The sequence below is a fragment of the Saimiri boliviensis genome, chromosome 10 (genome assembly GCF_048565385.1).
Source record: "Saimiri boliviensis isolate mSaiBol1 chromosome 10, mSaiBol1.pri, whole genome shotgun sequence".
Lineage (NCBI taxonomy): Eukaryota > Metazoa > Chordata > Mammalia > Primates > Cebidae > Saimiri > Saimiri boliviensis.
The window spans coordinates 53,426,892-53,448,060 of record NC_133458.1 but is presented as its reverse complement, the minus strand read 5'-3'; the positions used below and the strand labels follow the sequence as shown (position 1 = coordinate 53,448,060).

At 42.3% G+C, this 21,169-nt stretch overlaps 1 protein-coding gene across 2 annotated transcripts in view; it reads right to left on the bottom strand.

Annotated features, from left to right (window-relative positions):
* Window positions 1-20,956, bottom strand: part of FBXL13 (F-box and leucine rich repeat protein 13) — a 230,032-nt gene extending 209,076 nt beyond the window's left edge. The window contains exons 1-3 of one of the 2 annotated variants that reach the window (XM_074379286.1): window positions 20,750-20,956; window positions 3,295-3,398; window positions 2,738-2,828 (exon numbers count right to left, since the gene is read on the bottom strand). In XM_074379286.1, the coding sequence (XP_074235387.1) occupies window positions 2,738-2,828; window positions 3,295-3,398; window positions 20,750-20,824 (270 nt within the window). In that variant the 5' untranslated portion in view covers window positions 20,825-20,956. Of the gene's footprint in view, window positions 1-2,737; window positions 2,829-3,294; window positions 3,605-20,749 lie in introns of those variants that run through there. The other variant, XM_074379284.1, reaches the window with a different exon arrangement.
* Window positions 20,957-21,169: the final 213 nt, after the last annotated feature.

Genomic DNA, 21,169 nt, shown 5'->3' with positions numbered 1-21,169 from the left:
AGACCAATATTTATTTAGTATATTATACATTTTTTTAAGAGATGAGGTCTCACTATGTTTGCCCAGGCTAGTCTCAAACTCCTGTTCTCAAGCAATTCTCTCACCTCAGCCTCCTAAGTAGATGGGAGTACAAGTGCATGCCACTATGCCTGGCTTTAGTGTACTATATTCTAAAACGTCAGAAACATGGAGGATTAAAGTGTTTTGTTTCTTTGTAAAAAAAAACTTTTCATTTTTCTCTGAGGGTGGAGGAGAAATGAATTAATCTATATCCAACCTAAGTTGAGCCCTCTAACAAACAACCCTAGGGCACTTGGAGATTCACATTTTCATGTCTAACCTTAACAAATATTTTCCTCATTGCTTTTACAAAGTCATATCTCATTTCTATTATTTCCAACTTATCATATACAGTGGGTATCTTTTCTATTTCTTGGTAAACTATCATAACTCTAAATTTAAATCAGCTTCTAATATTTTATCATTTGTGTTTTCAACATCATGAAATATCTCTGACAATTCCTTTTCTAATAAAGTTTTAGGTTTGAAGTAGCTATGATGTCTCTTGGAATTCTCTGCAGTTTTTAAATGATTCCCTATGGGCTTCTAGCTGAACACCCAACACAGCCTGATTTTATGTTCCATAAAATCCTTGTCATAATATTGACAATAGGGTTTACTACTCTAAATCAGTGGTTTTCAAAAACTTAGGTATATTTTAGCAATGGTTGTCAAGCTTTTCTCAAGCAAAATCATACTAAAAGCAAAACTATTCTGACGTATAGGGATAGAGATGGAGGACCCAGAATCCTGCCCCTAGGTCTCTCCCTCAGCTCCTGAGGTTGTTCCCAGACAGCTCCCAAAACACAGCAGTTTGCAAATATCTGCATTCCATAGTAGATCCAAAGTCTATGGTTAATAAAGTACAGTAAAAACAACCACACACCAGGACGGAGATCAATTAGGATGGGACATTTGGGTTCTGCCCAGTATACTGGTGCCCTAGAATCATTGCATCCCTCTAACTGTTTCTCTGTTGCAGATCACTGATTAGGATCCAGTGTTACTTTTCATCCATCCTTCTAAACAGACTCCTTAAAGTGTTTCTGACTCTCACCTCCCATCTTGAATGTGGCTTTAATTCCACTTTTTAGCTGGGCACGGTGGCTCACACCTGTAATCCCAACACTTTGGGAAGCCAAGGTGGGTAGATCACGAGGTCAGGAGTCTGAGACCAACCTGGCCAATACGGTGAAACCACATCTCTACTAAAAATATAAAAATTAGCCAGGTACAGTGGCGGGAACCTGTAATCCCAGCTACTTGGGAGACTGAGGCAGGGAATCGCTTGAACCTGGGAGGTGGAGGTTGCAGTGAGCTGAGATTGTGCCACTGCACCCCAGCCTGGGCGACAGAGCAATACTCCACCTCAAAAAAAAAAAAAGAGGTATCACACATGGGCCAGGTGCAACAGCTCATGCCTGTAATCCTAGCACTTTGGGAGGCCAAGGCAGGTGGAATGCCTTAGTTCAGGAGTTCAAGATCAGCCTGGGCAACATGGTGAAACACTGTCTCCACTAAAATATGAAAAATTAGCCAGGCACAGTGGCAGGCACCTATAATCCCAGCTACTCGGGAGGCAGAGGCAGGAGAATCACTTGAACCTGGGAGGTGGAGGTTGTGGTGGTGAGCCGAGATCATGTGGCCTGGACAACAGAGCAAGACTCCATCTCAAAAAAAAAAAAGAGGTATCACACATGGGCCAGGCACAGTGGCTCATACCTGTAATCCTAGCACTTTGGGAGGCCAAGGCGAGTGGATTACCTTAGCTCAGGAGTTCAAGACCAGCCCAGGCAACATGGTGAAACCCCATCTCTACTAATATACAAAAAATTAGCCAGGCATGACGGCGTATGCCTGTAATTCCAGCTACTTGGAAGGCTGAGACAGGAGAACTGCTTGAACCCAGGAGGTGGTGGTTGCAGCGAGCCAAGATGGTGCCACTGCTCTCCAGCCTAGGTGGCAGAGCAAGACTCCGTGTCAAAAAAAAAAAAAAAAAAAAGACATATCACATATGGTCCCACACATATCTAATTTGTATTAGTATTTCTCTCTTCACATGCCTTTTGCTCTGTTCGCTTCTCTTAAACAATCTTTGTTCTAAAGGCTTCATGTCCTGAATTACTTCCTTGACCTCTTTACAGGATCAAAACCAGCTGCTGGCACTGGTTTTCAGCAACAATGAGATCTGGCTTTTAAGCTGGATGTCATTAATGTCTTGGTCATGTCATTATGAGCATGATTGCCTGCATCCTAATCTGACAAGGCAGACAGCAGAGAGAATGGGTGGTGGAATGGAACACTGAAGAAAGCAGATTAGAAAGGAAAGAAAACATCCTCTTGTAAAGCTTTCCATAATGCGATTTTTATCTTTATAAAGATGTATGAGAGGAGAAGGAGAAAGAGAAAAGGGGGGAAACCTAATGGAAAGATTTTATCAGAAAGAGAAGGAACAAATGCCTTTGTAAATAAAATACTTTCTGAAAATTTGGGAAGGTTACTATGAGTGTGGTTTTGTGTGCATCTGTGTATGTGTATAGCTATTCCTTCACTTTTCTCAGTTGTCCCAACACCAAAGAGTCTGACCTCACACCTCCCATAAAATATAAAGTCTATTTGGAAGATTCCATCAAAGCTTAAGATATATACTTGAGTATTCTTGGTTACTAATAATTACCAGCTGATCATCCAATTCAAAAAGTTGTTCCAGGTAAGTTTCAGACAATCTTCGAATGTTTGGTTTCATTGATGGAGCAATGCACATATCCCTTTAATAACATCATAAAACACAGTCAAAATTAATTTCATTTTATGGTAGTTAGTTCCATAATTAAATCTGTGATTCTTGTAGACAGAATGAAAGGAAGGAGAAAGAAAAGACATTTCCCCTTCGGAGAAGCAGATCAGAATCACCCGGAGGACTTTTTCAAACCACTCTCACAAGATTTTGCTGTGTCCCCCAAAGGAGAATATGCCTCCCTTTCCTCATTCCCAACTTGAAATAAACTGGCCCTATGAACACATTACTGATCAGAGTACACCATATTTCTCAAATTGAGACACAGTGGGCAAATAATTCAGGTTTGTGTCTTTGGAACTGAAAAGCCTGTGGAGGAATTCCTTAACAATCTTGAGATTGGAAGCAGTCATTGGCAAGCCCTTATTTGTTACTGTACAATAAAAGTTTCCTTCAAAATAAAATGTTTCCCTATCACAAATCAAAACAACACTTACCAAAGAAGATTCTGAAGACCACTTTTGATTATAACCATGATCATTCCCTCTAAAAACCTCAGTGGATCCTCAGGACATGTAACAAGTATACCACATAATAGTGCCTGGGGAAGAAAAGGAAATAGCATCGATGTTTCTGAATTTTCATGTTTTTACTAAGCAGGAGATAACTTTTTTGTTCAATGTGTTTTGGGTCTTTTGTTTGTTCTTAATTATTTATTTCCATAAGTTTCTGGGGAACAGGTGGTATCTGAGTAAGTTCTTTAGTTGTGGTTTGTGAGATTTCGGTGCACCTATTGCCTGAGCAATATACACTGAACCCAATTTGTAGTCTTTTATCCCTCAACCCCCTCCCACCCTTGCCCCCAAGTCCCCAAAGTCCATTATATCATCCTAGGTCTCTGCATCCTCATAGCTTAGCTCCCATTTATGAGTGAGAACATATGATGTTTGGTTTTCCATTCCTGAGTTACTTCACTTAGAACAATGGTCTCCAATTCCATCCAAGTTGCTGTGAATGCCATTAATTTTTTTCCTTTTCATAGCTGAGTAGCAGGATATATATGATGTGAGATATATATATTTCACAATTATTTTATCCAATCATTAATTGATGGCCATTTGGGCTGGTTCCATATTTTTGCAATTGTGAATTGTGCTGCTATAAACGTGTGCAAGTATTTTTTCTGTATAATAATGCCTTTTCCTCTGGGTAGATACCCAGTAGTGGAATCATTATTCCACTACCGATCAGATGGTAGTTCTACTTTTAGTTCTTTAAGGACTCTCCACACTGTTTTCCATAGTGGTTGTACTAGTTTCCTTTTTTTTTTTTGAGATGGAGTCTCGTTCTTGTCGTCCAGGCTGGAGTACAGTGGTGTGATCTTGGTTCACTGCAACCTCCACCTCCCTGCTTCAAGCAATTCCCCTACCTCAGCCTCCCAAGTAGCTGAAATTACAGGAGCCTGCCACCATGCCCAGCTAATTTTTGTATTTTTAGTAGAGACAGGGTTTCACCATGTTGGCCAGGCTGGTCTTGAACTCCTGACCTCAGGTGATCCGCCTGCCTCAGCCTCCCAAAGTGTTGGCATTACAGGTGTGAGCCACCGCACCCGGCCTAGTTTACATTTTCACCAGCAGTGTAGAAGTGTTCCATTTTCACTGCAGCCATACCAACATCTACTATTTTTTTTTTATTATGGTCATTCTTGCAGGAGTAAGATGGTATCACATTGTGATTTTGAATTGCATTTCCCTCATCATAAATGATGTTGAGCATTTTTTCTTAGGTTTGTTGGCCATTTGTATTTCTTTTGAAAACTGTCTATCCATGTCCTTAGTCCACTTTTTGATGGGATTGTTTTTCTCTTCCTAATTTGTTTGAGTTCCTGTACATTCTGGATGTTAGTCCTTTTTGGATGTACAGATTTTTGCCTACTCTGTGGGTTGTCTGTTTACCCTAGCAGCAACAAACTTTTTTTCATACAGTTAAAAACTCAAATATTGTTACAATTTAAAGTAAATATGTTTTTACATAGCCTTCTATATTTACTCAGTGTTAATATTTTGCTAAAGTAAAACAAAAATGAAGTTTATCTTGCATCTTTCTAAAAATTCATCATAAAAAAACACGCAAAAGTTACTATACTGTGAAGGTCTGCATTATGTGAGGAGTACGTTCTCTATAGCCAATCTGAAGACATAACTGTGATGTTTTACATCAGGGGTTTCTAGCCTTTTAAAGTATAAGAAACTCACAGGGTTTTGGTTTTGGTTTTTTTTAGCCAAAAAGTTCCTTAGACCCAACCATAAAAGAGATTGAGAAAATCCACGATTAAAATGTGTAAATTTAAGAACTCTTAAAAATACATTTCTATTTTATCATTCACAACATCTACAGAGTATATACATTTCAAAAATTGTAGCTCAGTACACACAGGTGAGAAACAATGGGTTTGCTGGATCTAAGATACTGTTTAAAGCACATATATGGAACTCAAAAAGTTGCTGTTGTCTCATTTTCCTCATGAGGTCCTCCCAAAAGAAGAAACTTCTCATTAAACATGTTGGCAAGATATACACAATTATTGACGTTTTCTCCATTTGAGACAAATGAAAAGGTCTGCAGAATACTTCCCACAGAAACCACCTGGAATTCTCCATCCACATTTCTCTTTCCCTTCGTGGTTCACTGTTTTCTGGTGGGGCCTAGTGTACATGTTGGGGGTGGCTGGGATGCTTTGGACCCACTCCTGCTGGCTTTTTCTCTTGATCCTGTATTTCCAGAACAAAATAACTCCATCACTTGAGTTACACAGAGCAGTTCTCCCTACCTCCATAGGCCAAATGTCAGCAGATCTAGGCCTGGGGTCTTGTCTTAGATTCTCAGCGATTCTCATAGTGCCCTTCCAAAACTAAAAAAAGTCAGTTCTCCTAATTGGACCCTGCATAATACAACCTCCCCCTTTGCAATAGCTCCATGCTCCTCTTCTTAGTACACAGCCTGCAAGCAGGAAGCTCAGCCCTTACGAGAATGGCACAATGGTGAGATTTAGATCCCTCTCCCTCTCCAGCTCTGCCTTCAGACTTGAGCCCATACTAACTGCTCCTAAGTGCTCAGCCACCTGCAGACTTATTTCCTTTTCCCACAAACCAAGAGACTATAGATGTACAGGAGATTAGTGGTCTCACCACAGTTGCAACCTGAATTTGAACAGTCATCTATTACCTAAAGAATCAGCAAAAATGGGTTCTATGGGGACCAAACAAAAGGACCAAAGCCTACTATTATCTGGAGGCCAATCAGACTTCCCACAGCTCTCTCAATATTCCTGGTGAAAAGTTCATCTGCTCTCTAGCACTCTGTGCCTGGGTCTCTAGAGTATTGAATTTTTGTACTCCCTACTCTACATCCTTTTCTCCCATCTTATTCTGGCACCCTGAGGACATCTACATCAGAATCACCTGGAGAACGAATTTGTCTCTGAGAATGGAGAGTAGGAACCTGCATTTTACTAAGTTCTCCAGGTGATTCCTATGCATACGAATGAGTGCCTAAATGAAGTTCAGCGTTATGATACATTTTTAAGAAAGTTGAGGTCTGGTTAATGTATTTCAGAAATTGCATATATATATGTAGACATATATATATTTATAACCTCCACATGTAATAAACTACTTTTCCTGGAAAGCTATCCTACAGAAGTTAAGTCAGGTTGAGAAGATAAGTCTCTGAAGTGCTAATAAAGGCATATGGAATGAGCAGAGTTGAAATGCACACTTTTCACATAAGAAATTTCACTGTTGGCCAGGTGTGGTGGCTCATACCTATAATCCTACCACTTTAGGAGACCAGGTGGGAAGTTTGCTTGAGGACAGGAGTTCAGGACTACACTGGGCAACACAGTGAGAACCCATCTTTGCAAAAATACAAAAATTGTTTTAAAAATTAGCTGAGCATAGTGGTGTGCACCTGCAGTCCTAGCTACCTGGGAGGGTGAGGTGGGAGGATTGCTTGAGGCCAGGAGTTCAAGGCTGCAGTGAGTTATTATCACAACACTGTACTCCAGCATTGGTGACAGAGAAAGGCCCTGTCTGAAAAATAATAATAAAGAAAGAAATCTCACTGTCTTTTTCCCTTGGACAAAATAGCATAGCATGACATTTTATGTAACAATGAGTGAACAATGCATAGCTACATGCCAATAAGACAGCACAGCTTGGCCGGGCGCGGTGGCTCAAGCCTGTAATCCCAGCACTTTGGGAGGCTGAGGCAGGTGGATCACGAGGTTAAGAGATCGAGACCATCCTGGTCAACATGGTGAAACCCCATCTCTACTAAACATACAAAAAATTAGCTGGGCATGGTGGCACGTGCCTGTAATTCCAGCTACTCAGGAGGCTGAGGCAGGAGAATCGCTTGAACCCAGGAGGCGGAGGTTGCGGTGAGCCGAGATCATGCCATTGCACTCCAGCCTGGGTAACAAAAGCGAAACTCCGTCTCAAAAAAAAAAAAAAAAAAAAAAAGACAGCACAGCTAATGAATCAATAGCTTTTTCCCTGCCCAATTAAAATGAAAATCACAAAACCATTAAGTCTTTATTGTAAGCAGAAGCAAAATTAGCCAATATCCACAAAATTAATGTTTGACCCTCAAAAACATTAATCAGGGTCTTGTTATTGATAATATTCTCAGTAAAAACTTAAACAATCAAGGACAAAAAACTCCATGAGTTAATTATTGGATTGGCTCTCTCAAGCTTGTAAGTTCACAAACAATTACATAATCTTCACTTTCTTTTGGCTCTACTCTCCTAAACTCAGCTCCCAATAATTCTCATCTATTCTGAAGGATGTTCTAGGCCCTGAGGACAAATATGGGTTTATCTTGGACTGTTGTTCCCACTCCTTTCCCCTACTATGTATGTAAGTAAGATAATGCAAAGGGTAGAGTCCACTTGGTTTAAATGTGGGATCTGCAATCTTCTACCATGCAACCATTGACAAATTATGTCTGTTTCTGTTTCCTTAAAAAAATGGGATTTTTAAAAAGTTCGTACATCATATGGCTATCATGAAAATTAAAAACTGCTTTGAATAGTGTCTAACACAGAAAAGGCACTCAACAAATGATGATAGCAAGCTATCTCTTTTTTTTTTTTCTTTTTTTTTTTCTTTTTTTTTTTTTGAGACAAGGTCTTGTGCTGTAGCCCAGGCTGGAGTGCAGTGGCACAATCAACTCATTTTAACCTTAAGCTCTTGGGCTCAAGCAAACCTCCCACCTCAGTCTCCCAAATAGCAAGGACTACAGGCATGTGCCACCATGCTCACTTAATTCTGTTGCTGAAATGGAGTCTCACTCTGTTGCCCAGGCTAGTCCTGAACTCCTGGCCTCAAGTGACCCTCCTTCCTCTCAGCCTCCCAAAGTGCTGGGATTATAGGTATGAGCCACTGTGCCTGGTCCATCAATATTTTTAACCATTCCACTGCTAATTATCAGCTTCATTAGAGGAAAACATTTGGACATAGAGAAAAGAAACTGAAAATATTCCATTATACTACTCAAAGCCCAGTATGATGAGAGAGAGAGAAAGAAAGAGACGGACTCTGACTTAAAACACACCTAATGGAAGATGCCAGGACAAAAGCATTTAGTGGAAAATGGCTAGGAGAAAAATTGATAGACCAATAGTTCAATTATAAATGACAAGATAGTAACTATTATAACCCTGGCTGGACACACAAAAACAAAACACTTAAGACAGCAAGTCTTGTTTACCTTTTTAGATACTCAGATATAACACAGTGAAATATACTGAGGGCTGAAATAGTAATATTATAATATAAAAAATAATTACTCCGGCCGGACGCAGTGGCTCACGTCTGTAATACCAGCACTGTGGGAGGCCAAGCCAGGTGGATGACGAGGTCAGGAGTTCAAGACCAGCCTGGCCAAGATGGTGAAACCCCATCTCTACTACAAATACAAAAATGTGGCGGGCGCCTGTAATCCCAGCTACTCGGGAGGCTGAGGCAAGAGAATCACTTGAACCTGGGAGGTGGAGGTTGCAGTGAGCTGGAATCACACCACTGCACTCCAGCCTGAGTGACAGAGCAAGACTCCATCTCAAAAAAATAAAAAATAATAATTACTCCAAAAGTGCAGAGATAAAAGTGATTATCAAATACTTGTGGAGCCCTCAGCAGGTGAAGAAATAGACAAACACTGTTCAAAGTCCCTTCCATTTCTATCCCCCATCCCAATCTCTGAAACATATCTAAAGCAGTACTTCACAAATGATCACTATCCCCGTGTGGGATGGAGATTGAGGTGGCGCGCTGTTGTTCTGGGAGATATCTTAATTTGTATTTATGTAAGTTAGTAAGTTATAATTTTGAAAATAAAGGTGTTTTATGTCTTTTTAACACTGAAATAGACAGTGGCAAAATTTTATTTTAGAAACTCTATAAATGAAAGATTCCTGAAGATTACTACAAAAGGCCAACTGGCTTCAAAGTTCAGATGAAACTCCAGGAAGAGGAAGATGCACCTCGGAACCAGACTTGAGGGTTTTTAAAGCAGACTGGACAGGTGAGGAGCAGCAGGCTCTCTGTGAGGTAAGAGTGAGAAAAAGGACTCTGATACCTGCCGAACTGGGCCTGTCCCAGTGAGGAAGCAGTCCCAGCCGTCTCGTCCCCTCTAAGAAAACTGTTTGGAAAAATAATAAATCATGTGCTTTTCTTTGTTTAGTGTCCTGTGGACTTATCTCAGCAACTACATGTGTGAACTGCCTGGCAAGGCTGAGGGAATTCAGCAAAGAGAACTGTCCTCCGGAGAAGCCACAGCCTTCCTGCCCAAGTTGCAGCAAAATGAGTTAGTGTATCCAGCTCCTCCTCTCCTAAATGGGCGGGGCGGTCTGTTGCTCATATAATCAGTAATTCCTCATTCTTGCATCTCTGACAAATATGTGCAACAATTAGTCTCTTTTAAAAAAAAATACTTGATTGGCAATGTAACCTTGAAAGAAACATAAGAACTTCTCATAAAATCATAATTTAAAAAAAAAAAAAAAAAAAAAACACCTTTGCTTTAAAATCATGATTTGTAGATTAACTACCCCCTCTGCTGAACAGATGTGGTTTTGCAAACTCTTTTCATTTTCCCTAAATGCTAAACTGAAATTGGAGCTCACCATTTGAAATGTACTTTCTTCCTCTCAGATATAATTGCTAGGTATATCTGCCTAATATTTTTGTAGACCGTAATATCTAGCTCATCTTTGGTCCTTGTGGGACAGTCCCTGTTTGTCTGTAAATAATGCACTGACTTCTACCTAGTAGAAAATTGAGGGGGAAACTAGGATTTCTATGTTTTTCTGGATGACCCACTGTCTGAAAGTCTACCAATAAGCCTTCATTATGTGAGCTCATATCTTAATAATCTCTTTGAAAACACAAATGCCTTTGGGAAAGAGTATATCCAAAAATACAGGGCATATTAAGTTAATTCCCACAGTGGTAGAAAGAGTATCTCAGAGCTCTCAGAGACAGAAATGAAGAATACAGGGAGAGTGAGGTATGAGAAGGCAATACTTAGTTTCCCTACAATTTCTACCTACGTTCAGGCTCTGAGTATCTTCATCTGACTTAAAAAGAAACTTGGAATTTCTAAAATATATTTTTCATGAATCTTAATGATTAAATGTAAATAACTTCATCTCTTACTATTTCTCCAAAACAGATTTCTATTAAAATACAGAATCAAAAGGCATATATTAAAGATCTTCATAAATATTTCAAAACTGTTTTCTAAAAAGGTATTATCAATGTATAATCTCATCCCAAATGGGTAAATGCTCAGAGAGCTCAGGAGACATGCTTGGGCTAGAGACACTCTCAGTCACAGCTCCAAGTGGTTGAAGCCATTGAGGTGTTTTTAACATGTGTTAGCACATGGTAGAGGCCCAGCAAAAATCTGCTGATAGAATGTCCTACTGTACCCCACTTGGCTGACCACTCTTGCTGTCCCCCTCCCCAAAATTGACAGGTGTCAAGTGCCTCATCTGTTCAAAAAATTAAGTTACTTGTTTAACTTGAATTGAACCTACAATCCAGCAGTGTTTAGGCTGTGTGGGTCAATCTCCAAGAGCCCACAAAGGTTTTTGAAAGATTACACGCGCAGGAATAGTATAAAGGAATTCACTTTCAGATCCTCACCTTTCCTATGCAAGTTGGCCCTCCATATCCATGGGTCCTGCATCCACAGATTCAATCAACCGCAAATCAAAAATATTTGAAAAAAAGTTTAATCTGCACTAAACACACATAGAATGCTCTTCCTTGTCATCATTCCCTAAATGATACAGTATACTATCTACATACATAGCATTTGCATTGCATTAGATATAAGGAATCTAAAGAGGATTTAATGTATACAAGAGGATGTACATAGGTTATATACAAATGCTATGCCACTTTTTATCAGGAATTTGAGCATTCTCTATTGTTGGTCTCCAAGGAAGGTCTTGGAACCAATCCCCCATAGATACAGAGGGATTACTGTATTCTTTACTAAAGCTGATCTGCCTGAGGACACAGTGTGCTATTTTCTTTTCCTACTTTTCCCTTTCACAATGGCACTTCCTTGCACTCCGGAAAATAAGGGCCTAGGCCATTTCAAAATGTTTTGGAGGGTAGTTGGCAGGATGGCTGAATAGGAACAGCTCTGGTCTGCAGGTCCCAGCGAGATCAATGTAGAAGGCGGGTGATTTCTGCATTTCCAACTGAGGTACCTGACTCATCTGACTGGGACTAGTTAGACAGTAGGTACAGCCCACAGAGGGGGAGCCAAAGCAGATGGGGCGTCACCTCACCTGGGAAGTGCAAGGGGTCTGGTTAACTCCCTTCCCTAGCCAAGGGAAGCCGTGAGGAACTGTGTCATGAGAAATGGTGCATTCCACCCCAGATGCTATGCTTTTCCCATGTTCTTCACAACCCAAAGACCAGGAGATTCCCTCAGGTGCCTACACCATCATGGCCCTGGTTTCAAGCACAAAACTGGGCGGCCATTTGGGCAGACACCAAGCTAGCTGCAGGAGTTTTTTTTCATACGCCAGTGGCACCTGGAACGTCAGCAAGACAGAACCATTAACTCCCCTGGAAAGAGAGCTGAAGCCAGAGAGCCAAGTGGTCTAGCTCAACAGATCCCATCCCCATGGAGCCCAGAAAGCTAAGAGCTACTGGCTTAAAATACTCGCTGCCAGTACAGCAGTCTGAAGTCGACCTCGGACTCTTGAGCTTGGTGGGGATATGGGCGTCCACCATTACTGAGGCTTGAATAGGTGGTTTTCCCCTCACAGCGTAAACAAAGCTGCTAGGAAGATCAAACTGGTTGAAGCCCACTGCAGCTCGCCAAAACTGCTGTAGCCAGACTGCCTCTCTAGATTCCTCTCCTCTGGGCAGGGCATCTCTGAAAGAATGGCAACAACCCCAGTCAGGGGCTTGTCGATAAAACTCCCGTCTCCCTGGGACAGAGCACCTGAAGGAAGGGGCGGCTGTGGGCACAGCTTCAGCAGACTTAAATTTCCCTGCCTGATGGCTCTGAAGAGAGCAGCAAATCTCCCAGCACAGCATTTGACGTCTGCTAAGGGACAGACTGCCTCATCAAGTGGGTCCCTAACCTCTGTGCCTCCTGACTGGGAGAAAAGTCCCAGCAGGGATCGACAGACACGTCATATGGGAGAGCTCCGGCTGGCATCTGGCAGGTTCCCTTCTGGGATGAAGCTTCAGAGGAAGGAATAGGCAGCAGTCTTTGCTGTTCTGCAGCCCCTGCTGGTGATACCCAGACAAACAAGGTCTGGAGTGGACCTCCACCAAACTCTAGCAGACCTGTAGCAGAGGGGCCTGACTGTAAGAAGGGAAACTAACAAACAGAAAGGAAAAGCATCAACATCAACAAAAAGGACATCCACACAGAAACCCCTTCCAAAAGTCACCAACATCAAAGACCAAAGGTAGATAAATACATGAAGATGAGGAAAAACAAGCGCAAAAAAGGCTGAAAATTCCAAAACCCAGAATACCTCTGCTCTTCCAAAGGATCACAATTCCTCACTAGCAAGGGAAAAAAAGTGGATGGAGAATAAGTTTGACAAACTGACAGACATCGGCTTCAGAAGGTGGGTAATAACAAACTCTCCAAGCTGAAGGAGAATTTTTTTTTTTCTTTTTGAGACAGAGTCCTGCTCTGTCACCAGTCTGGAGTGCAGTGGCACAATCTTGGCTCACTGCAACCTCTGCCTCCCGGGTTCAAGCAATTCTCCTGCCTCAGCCTCCCGAGTAGCTGGGACTAAAGGCACATGCCACCACACCCAACTAATTTTTGTATTTTTAGTAGAGACGGGGTTTCACCACGTTGGCCAGGATGGTCTCAATCTCTTCACCTCATGATCCGCCTGCCTCGGCCTCCCAAAGTGCTGGGATTACAGGTGTGAGCCACTGCACCCAGCCAGGAGCATGTTCTAACCCAATGCAAGGAAGCCAAGAACCTTGAAAAAAGATTAGAGGACTTGCTAACTAGAGTAATTAGTTTAGAGGAGAACATAAATGACCTGATGGAGCTGAAAAACACAGCATGAGAACTTCGTGAAGCATGCACAAGTATCAACAGCTGAATCGATCAAGTGGAAGAAAAGATATCAGAGATTAAAGGTCAACTTAAGGAAATAAAGCATGAAGACAAGATTAGAGATAAAAGAATGAAAAGGAACAAAGCACGCCTTCAAGAAATATGGGACAATGTGAAAAGACCAAACCTACATTTGATTGGTGTACCTGAAGGTGATGGGGAGAATGGAACCAAGTTGGAAAACACTCTTCAGGATATTATCCAGGAGAACTTCCCCAATCTAGCAAGAGAGGCCAACATTCAAATTCAGGAAATACAGAAAACACCACAAAGACACTCCTCAAGAAGACCATCCCCAAAACACATAATCATCAGATTCACCAAAGTTGAAATGAAGGAAAAAAATGTGAAGGGCAGTCAGAAAGAAAGGTCGGGTTACCCACAAGGGGAAGTCCATCAGACTAACAGTGGATGTCTCTGCAGAAATCCTACAAGCCAGAAGACAGTGGGACCAATATTTAACGTTCTTTTTTTTTTTTTTTTTTTTTTTTGAGATGGAGTTTCACTCTTGTTACCCAGGCTGGAGTGCAATGGCGCGATCTCAGCTCACCGCAACCTCCGCCTGCTGGGTTCAGGCAATTCTCCTGCCTCAGCCTGCTGAATAGCTGGGATTACAGGCACACGCCACCATGCCCAGCTAATTTTTTGTATTTTTAGTAGAGACCGGGTTTCACCATGTTGACCAGGATGGTCTCGATCTCTTGACCTTGTGACCCACCCACCTCGGCCTCCCAAAGTGCTGGGATTACAGGCTTGAGCCACCGCGCCCGGCCTTAACGTTCTTAAAGAAAATAATTTTCAACCCAGAATTTCATATCCAGCCAAACTAAGCTTCATAGGCGAGGGAGAAATAAAATCCTTTACAGACAAGCAAAGGCTGAGAGATTTTGTCACCACCAGGCCTGCCTTACAAGAGCTCCTGAAGGAAACACTAAATATGGAAAGGATAAACTGGTACCAGCCACAGCAAAAACATACCAAATTGTAAAGAACACCAACACTATGAAGAAACTGCATCAACTAACAAGCAAAATAACCAGCTAGCATCATAATGACAGGATCAAATTCACATATAACTATGTTAACCTTAAATGTAAATGGGTTAAATGCCCCAATTAAAAGACACAGACTGGCAAATTAGATAAAAAGTCAAAACCCATCAGTGTGCTGTATTCAGGAGACACATCTCACATGCAAAGACACAAATAGGCTCAAAATAAAGGGATGAAGAAAGATTTACCAAGCAAATGGAAAGCAGAAAAAGCAATCCTAGTCTCTGATAAAACAGACTTTAAACCAACAAAGACCAAAAGAAACAAAGGGCATTATACAATGGTAAAGGGATCAATGTAACGAAAAGAGCTACCTATCCTAAATATATATGCACTCAATACAGGAGCACTCAGATTCATAAAGCAAGTTCTTAGAGACCTACAAAGAGACTTAGACTTCCACACAATAATAGTGGGAGACTTTAATACCTCACTGTCAGTATTAGACAGATCAACAAGACAGAAAATTAACAACGATGTTCAGGAATTGAACTCAGCTCTGGACCAAGCAGACCTAATAGACATCTACAGAACTCTCCACCCCAAATCAACAGAATATACATTGTTCTCAGCATCACATTGCACTCACTCTAAAATTGACCCATAATTGGAAGTAAAACACTCCTCAGCAAATGCAACAGAATGGAAATCATAAAAAACAGTCTCTCCAAACCACAGTGCAATCAAATTAGAACTCAGGATTAAGAAACTCACTCAGAACCACACTACTACATGGAAACTGAACAACATGCTCCTGAGTCACTATTGGGTAAATAACAAAATTAAGGCAGAAGTAAATAAATTGTTTGAAACCTATGAGAACAAAGACACAACATACAAGAATCCATGGGACACAGCTAAAGCAGTGTTTAGAGGGAAATTTATAACACTAAACGCCCACAGGAGAAAGCAGGAAAGATCTAAAATCAACACCCTAACATCACAATTAAAAGAACTAGAGAAGCAAGAGACAAATTCAAAAGACATTTGCATACTAGATATAGTCCTCTCATCTTGCTTCAAATGCTTTAGGTTTCAAGTAACAAACTCAACTTAAAATGGAATTTATCAGCTCCTACAAGAAATTCAAAGTTAGAAATTCAAAGAATTCGAAAGTTCAGTGCGGGTTTAATCAGTGGTTAACTAATGTCACTAAGGCCTGGTTTCTTTCCATTTCCTCAATCTGCCTTTTGTGGACTCCACTTCATGCTAAAATTATCTCTCCTTATGGCCACACAGGTAATTGCCAGTGTTGCCAGGACTAATTGTTTTCCCATCAACATCCAGAAAGAGTATATCCAACTAGCATCCTGATCTAAATCAGCTTGGATCACATATTGCCCTCCCCCATGATCCTATACCTCCCACCTCCCTGTGGTCACAAACATCATGGCCAAGAAAAGTGAATGTACTAGTTGTTGCAAGCCAGTCGGGGTCCAACCCCAGAGATGGGGACAGACAGTTTTCTTGAAGCAAATGGGCTACGTGAGGAAGAGGCAGCTTATAGAGTATGAATGTAGGAAATATGAGGAAGAGGGAAGTAGATGCTTGTAAATGCCCAGTAGACATCTGCTCCTGGAAAACATACGAAAGGAAGAAAAGGGGTAATTATAGAAGGGTTGAGATCCACTTACTAAGTGATGCTGTTGTGATCTACATCTATTTAGAGACTGCTTTGAGATCCAACTTGATCTGAACAAGCTAAGTATGGCAGATTATATTTTCCAAAATGGCTATGACCGTATCTCCTATCCTCCATGCTCTTTTTGCAATGTGACTTTGTTATGCCTCCCCATCATGAAATGAGTTCTATGTTCCCTAGCCTTGAATCTAAGTGAAAATAATGTTACGCTGACTTCCAAAGCTAGATCATAAATAATGGTATAACTTCTACCTGCTTCTCTCTGGTGAGGTTTGATCTTAGAAATCAGCTACCATACTGTGAAGAAGTCTAAGCAGCCCATGGACAGGTCCGGATGAAGAGCCTCCTGGTTCACAGACCTGACTGAACTCCCTGCCACAGCCAGCACCAACTTGCTAGGCATGCAAAAGATATCATCTTAAAAGCGGATCTTCCACCCCCTGCAAAACCTTGTCAGAATTTCCAATTTTTAAGCAAACTAAATTATTCCTGTTGCTGTAAAACACCAGTAAGTGTTTTAAGCTGCTGTATATCATGTGGCAATGAATAACCGATACACCAAACAGAAAATGGCTATAGCTGTCATTCCATCTATCCCTTGCTACATACATTCTGAGAAAAAAATGACCAGCCATGACTATCTTTCATTTTAGATTTTTAAATTTCAAACATGTATAAACAATAGCATAGGGAACCCCTATGTATCTATCACCCAGTTTCAACAATTATTCTTCTGTGATTCCTGTATCATCTACATATCTACCAATTTCCCCCACCTATTCTCTATTATAATTTAAGGTAAAATTTATATGATTTCAAATGCATAAATCTTAGCAGTATAATTTTGATAATGGAAATACCCACACCCTGGGTGTGGTTTCTTTCCAACTCTCCAGAAAGTTATCTTGTCCCTCTCCAGTTAATCCTCCTCTATCACTGAGTCCAGTCAAGAGACAGAAATCACAGCAGTGGTTTGAATAAAGAACACTTATTCTATCTCATAAATACATTCTAATAAAGAATGCAATTCAAAGAATTACTAACTAGTAAAAGGAGAGTAACTACTAACAGGGGGCAAAAGAGAACACTAAAGGACACCCTGTGGCTCAGACAAGAGTACTCAATGATTAAATAACCTTGGAAGGAAGGCAGCCCCCTCCCCAGGGCTGAGATTCAGAGAATGTGGAGTGTGGCTGAGGTGTAGCAGGAAAGTCCATCAGGCTGCCCTCAGACAGAGATGGTTCTCAGCCATGATGGGCCAAAGCGTGGTGAACAAGAGTTGACACCAGCTCACACTAGTGAGCAGACGTCCCCTGCTGAGGTGCCAATGGGCTGAGGCTGGTGAGCAAAACTTGGCGAAGAGTGACTACCACTGGGTACACCATACACATGCTCCTGGCAGCTGTGTCGTGTGAACAACAAGTGAGGAAGCACACAGGAACCAGGAAGTAAAGTTTCATCTTCCTCCAGGGTCTCTACAGCACTGACAAGACTTAACACCACGCTAGCCCAAAGCAATGCCAAGGTCTAGCTCACGACACCAGTCCAGCTTCTAGGTGTCAAGGACTAGTTTTCTCCTTTTCAACATTTTTGCAGTATTATAGTCGGCTGTCTAGTTTTACGGGAAAAAAATTTTAGACTTTAACTAGAATTTATGCATTTTCTGGGAAGATATTATATGCTGTTATTTTCCCATTCATTAACATGGCAGAGTACTTCCTTTCTTTAGGTCACCTTAAACGTCTTCTAATAAAATTTTACAAATTCCTCCAAAACAGTCTTTCACATCTTGTCCTAAGAAACCTTCCATTTTTTGTGGCTACTATGAATGTAATTTTAAAAAGCTACTATTTAAAACTTTGGTTCTAGTGAATTGAAATGAAATTGATTTTTTAATATTCAGTGGAAGAATTCTGTATTTTTTTTTTTTTTTGAGACAGTTTCACTCTTGTTGTCCAGGATGGAATGCAATGGCACAATCTCAGTTCACCGCAACCTCCACCTCCCAGGTACAAGTGATTCCCCTGACTCAGCCTCCCAAGTAGCTGGGATTACAGGCATGTGCCACCATGCCCGGGTAATTTTGTATTTTTAGTAGCAATGGGTTTTCCCTATGTTGGTCAGGCTGGTCTCGAACTGCCAACCTCGGGTGATCCACCTGCTTCGGCCTCCTATGGATTTTTTTTGGGGGGGGTCTACTCTTTCACTGTGGGTGTAATGGAATAGTCAGAAACTGAAACTACTAGGAAAGGTAGGACTATTGTTAGTGAGAGCCATTTGATCACCGAGGACGGACATACTGAGGGAGTCAGAGAGACAGCTGGAGGGAGGCTCTTTTAAACAACCAGCTCTTGGGTGAACTAATAGAGCGAGAGCTCACTCATTATCACAGGGGAGGACACAAAGCCATTCTGGAGGGATCTGCCCCAAAAACTCAAATACCTCCTGCTGGGCCCCACCTCCAACACTGGGGATCAAATTTCAACAGATTTGGAGGGAACAAATAAAACAGAAAAAGGCAAAATGAATGAAAAGATGCATAATTCTAATAATCAGAATTTATTTCAAAAATCAAATGGTCATTCTAGATCTAAAAAACATGTCTGAAATTAAAATTTCATTTGATGTACTTAAGAGTAGACTGGGCACAACATAAAACAAAATTAGTAAACTTGATGTACATGAAACTCACTGTAATAAATTAAAACAATACAGCTATGGATAGAGTAAAAACTTATAATTCTCCGGCTCCTCCCCTAAAACCATTCCACAAGACAAGGCATGCATTGCCTTACAGATATACACACATATATGTCCACATACACACATATACAACATATATGAAATAATCAGACAGCTAGAACAGAATGGATAGTTGCTAAGCAACTTGCACTTTTTCTTTTTTACTTAATAATAAGTGTTAGGAGCCAGGTATGCTGAGGTGGGAAGATCACTTGAGCCCAGGAGTTTGAGGCTGCAGTGAGCAAGGATGGAGCCACTACACTCTAGCCTGGGTGACAGACGAACACCCTGTGTCTCAATAATAATGATGATGATAATAATAACATATCTTGGAGGGCATTTCTTCTTAGTATGTACAGATATACTTTATTCTACATAATATCTCATTCCCTTAGTCACTGTTAGGTCATTTACTACTTTTACTACGAAACAAAGTTATGATGAATATCCTTGTACATCCTTCTGAACACATGTGCAATTATTTCTCTAAAGTAGATCCCTAGAAGTGGAAATGCTTGGTTAAAGAGTACACGTATTTAACTTTTTTTTTTTTTTTTTTTGAGATGGAGTTTCGCTCTTGTTACCCAGGCTGGAGTGCAACGGCGCGATCTCGATTCACTGTAACCTCCGCCTCCTGGGTTCAAGCAATTCTCCTGCCTCAGCCTCCCGAGTAGCTGGGACTACAGACAGGTGCGCGCCACGACGCCCAGCTAATTTTTGTATTGTTAGCAGAGACAGGGTTTCACCTTGTTGACCAGGATGGTCTCGATCTCCTGACCTCGTGATCCACACGCCTCGGCCTCCCAAAGTGCTGGGATTATAAGCGTGAGCCACGGCGCCTGGTCTAACATTTTAATATATATTTCTCAGTTACCATCCAACAAGGGAAACGAGGGTGGGGAGGGGGAAGGGAGGAAGCCTACCAAATTGCCTCCCAAAACCGCCAAGGAGATTAGTTACTAACCTCAGCTGGGCTCTCCTATTTCCTGCCCTAAACATCTCTCTCCCTCATTCTCCTCATAATGTATCTTGGCTAAAACCTCCTACTGCACCAACAGTCCCATCCCCACTCAAACACGCACATTCTTGGCCATTATCTCACCAACTGTTTGTAGGGGGAAAAAAAGGTCAGCAAAGGCAAACTTTCTCAGCCTCCTACCCCCAAAACTTACAACACCTAGTAACTACCCCCTTCCTGTCTTCCTTCCCCTGTAATATAATGGGAGTGGGGAGCAGTCCTTCCTCCTGTCTAAAGGCAACCCTGGTTGAGAGGGTCCTTACTTCACAAAGGGCTGGCTCCCCTGACCAAAGGTCTCAGCTTCCACTCTCTCCTCAGCTAACCTACAACTATTTTCTGTCCTCACAGCTCCCCAAGGCTCACGTTGGGCAGAATTCAGGTCCTTATCTTACGTGACTAGCGCGGACTCCCTACTTCTGACAACTCTATTCATAATGCCACTCCGCTGATTTTCCTCCCCAGACTCTCTGGCATTTCTTTCTCACTCCTCCTCCAGTCCTCAGGCACTTCTTGTCCAAACCTTAAAAACTGAGTTTGGGTTTTCCGTCCTGGGCCTCGTGTTAATTCCCCCTGGGAGATGTCAACCACTTCCCACGTGCAGCTACCACCACCCTCCGTCTTCTCTCTCAGCTGCATCTTCAGCCAGGTCGCCCACAAGTCCCAATTTGACTTCACTTTCTGGCACTCCGCTCCGCCTTCCCTCCACTCCTCCCCTAACCCGCCAAACCTAGTCCCTCCTCCGGGAAGTCTTCCCTGACTCCTCCCGCTTCTAACTCCCGGCGTCGGTCCGAGTCTGCGCCACGCGTGTCCAGTACCTCGCAGACCTGAGGAATGTAGTTCTCCTTGAAGTAGTTCTTCAGCCTCGGGTTGGCATTGCGTAGCGAGGCCATGGTCCGAGGCCTGACGGAGAAGCTGCGCTCATCCCCTCCCCGCGAGGGAACTAGGGGGGCCTGGCGCGAGGGGCGTTGTCCGGACAACCAGGGGGCGGGGCGGGGTCGCCCCGCGCGCCACAGCCCTGGGCGGGAGGGAGGGAGGCTCGCCTTACGCCCCGGGAGAAGTGTTGCGAAAGTCGGCTTGGGGTTGCCAGCGCCGACGTCTCCGCGTGGGGCGCACGGTCCGAGCCGTCCCTCCCGGCGTCCAGCGCCCCACCCCGCCTCACCTGGTGAAAGCCTCCAGGACTCGCCGGGCCCGAGTGGGCGGTCCTAAGCCTTGAGCTGGGCGGTTTCCGGGAGGCG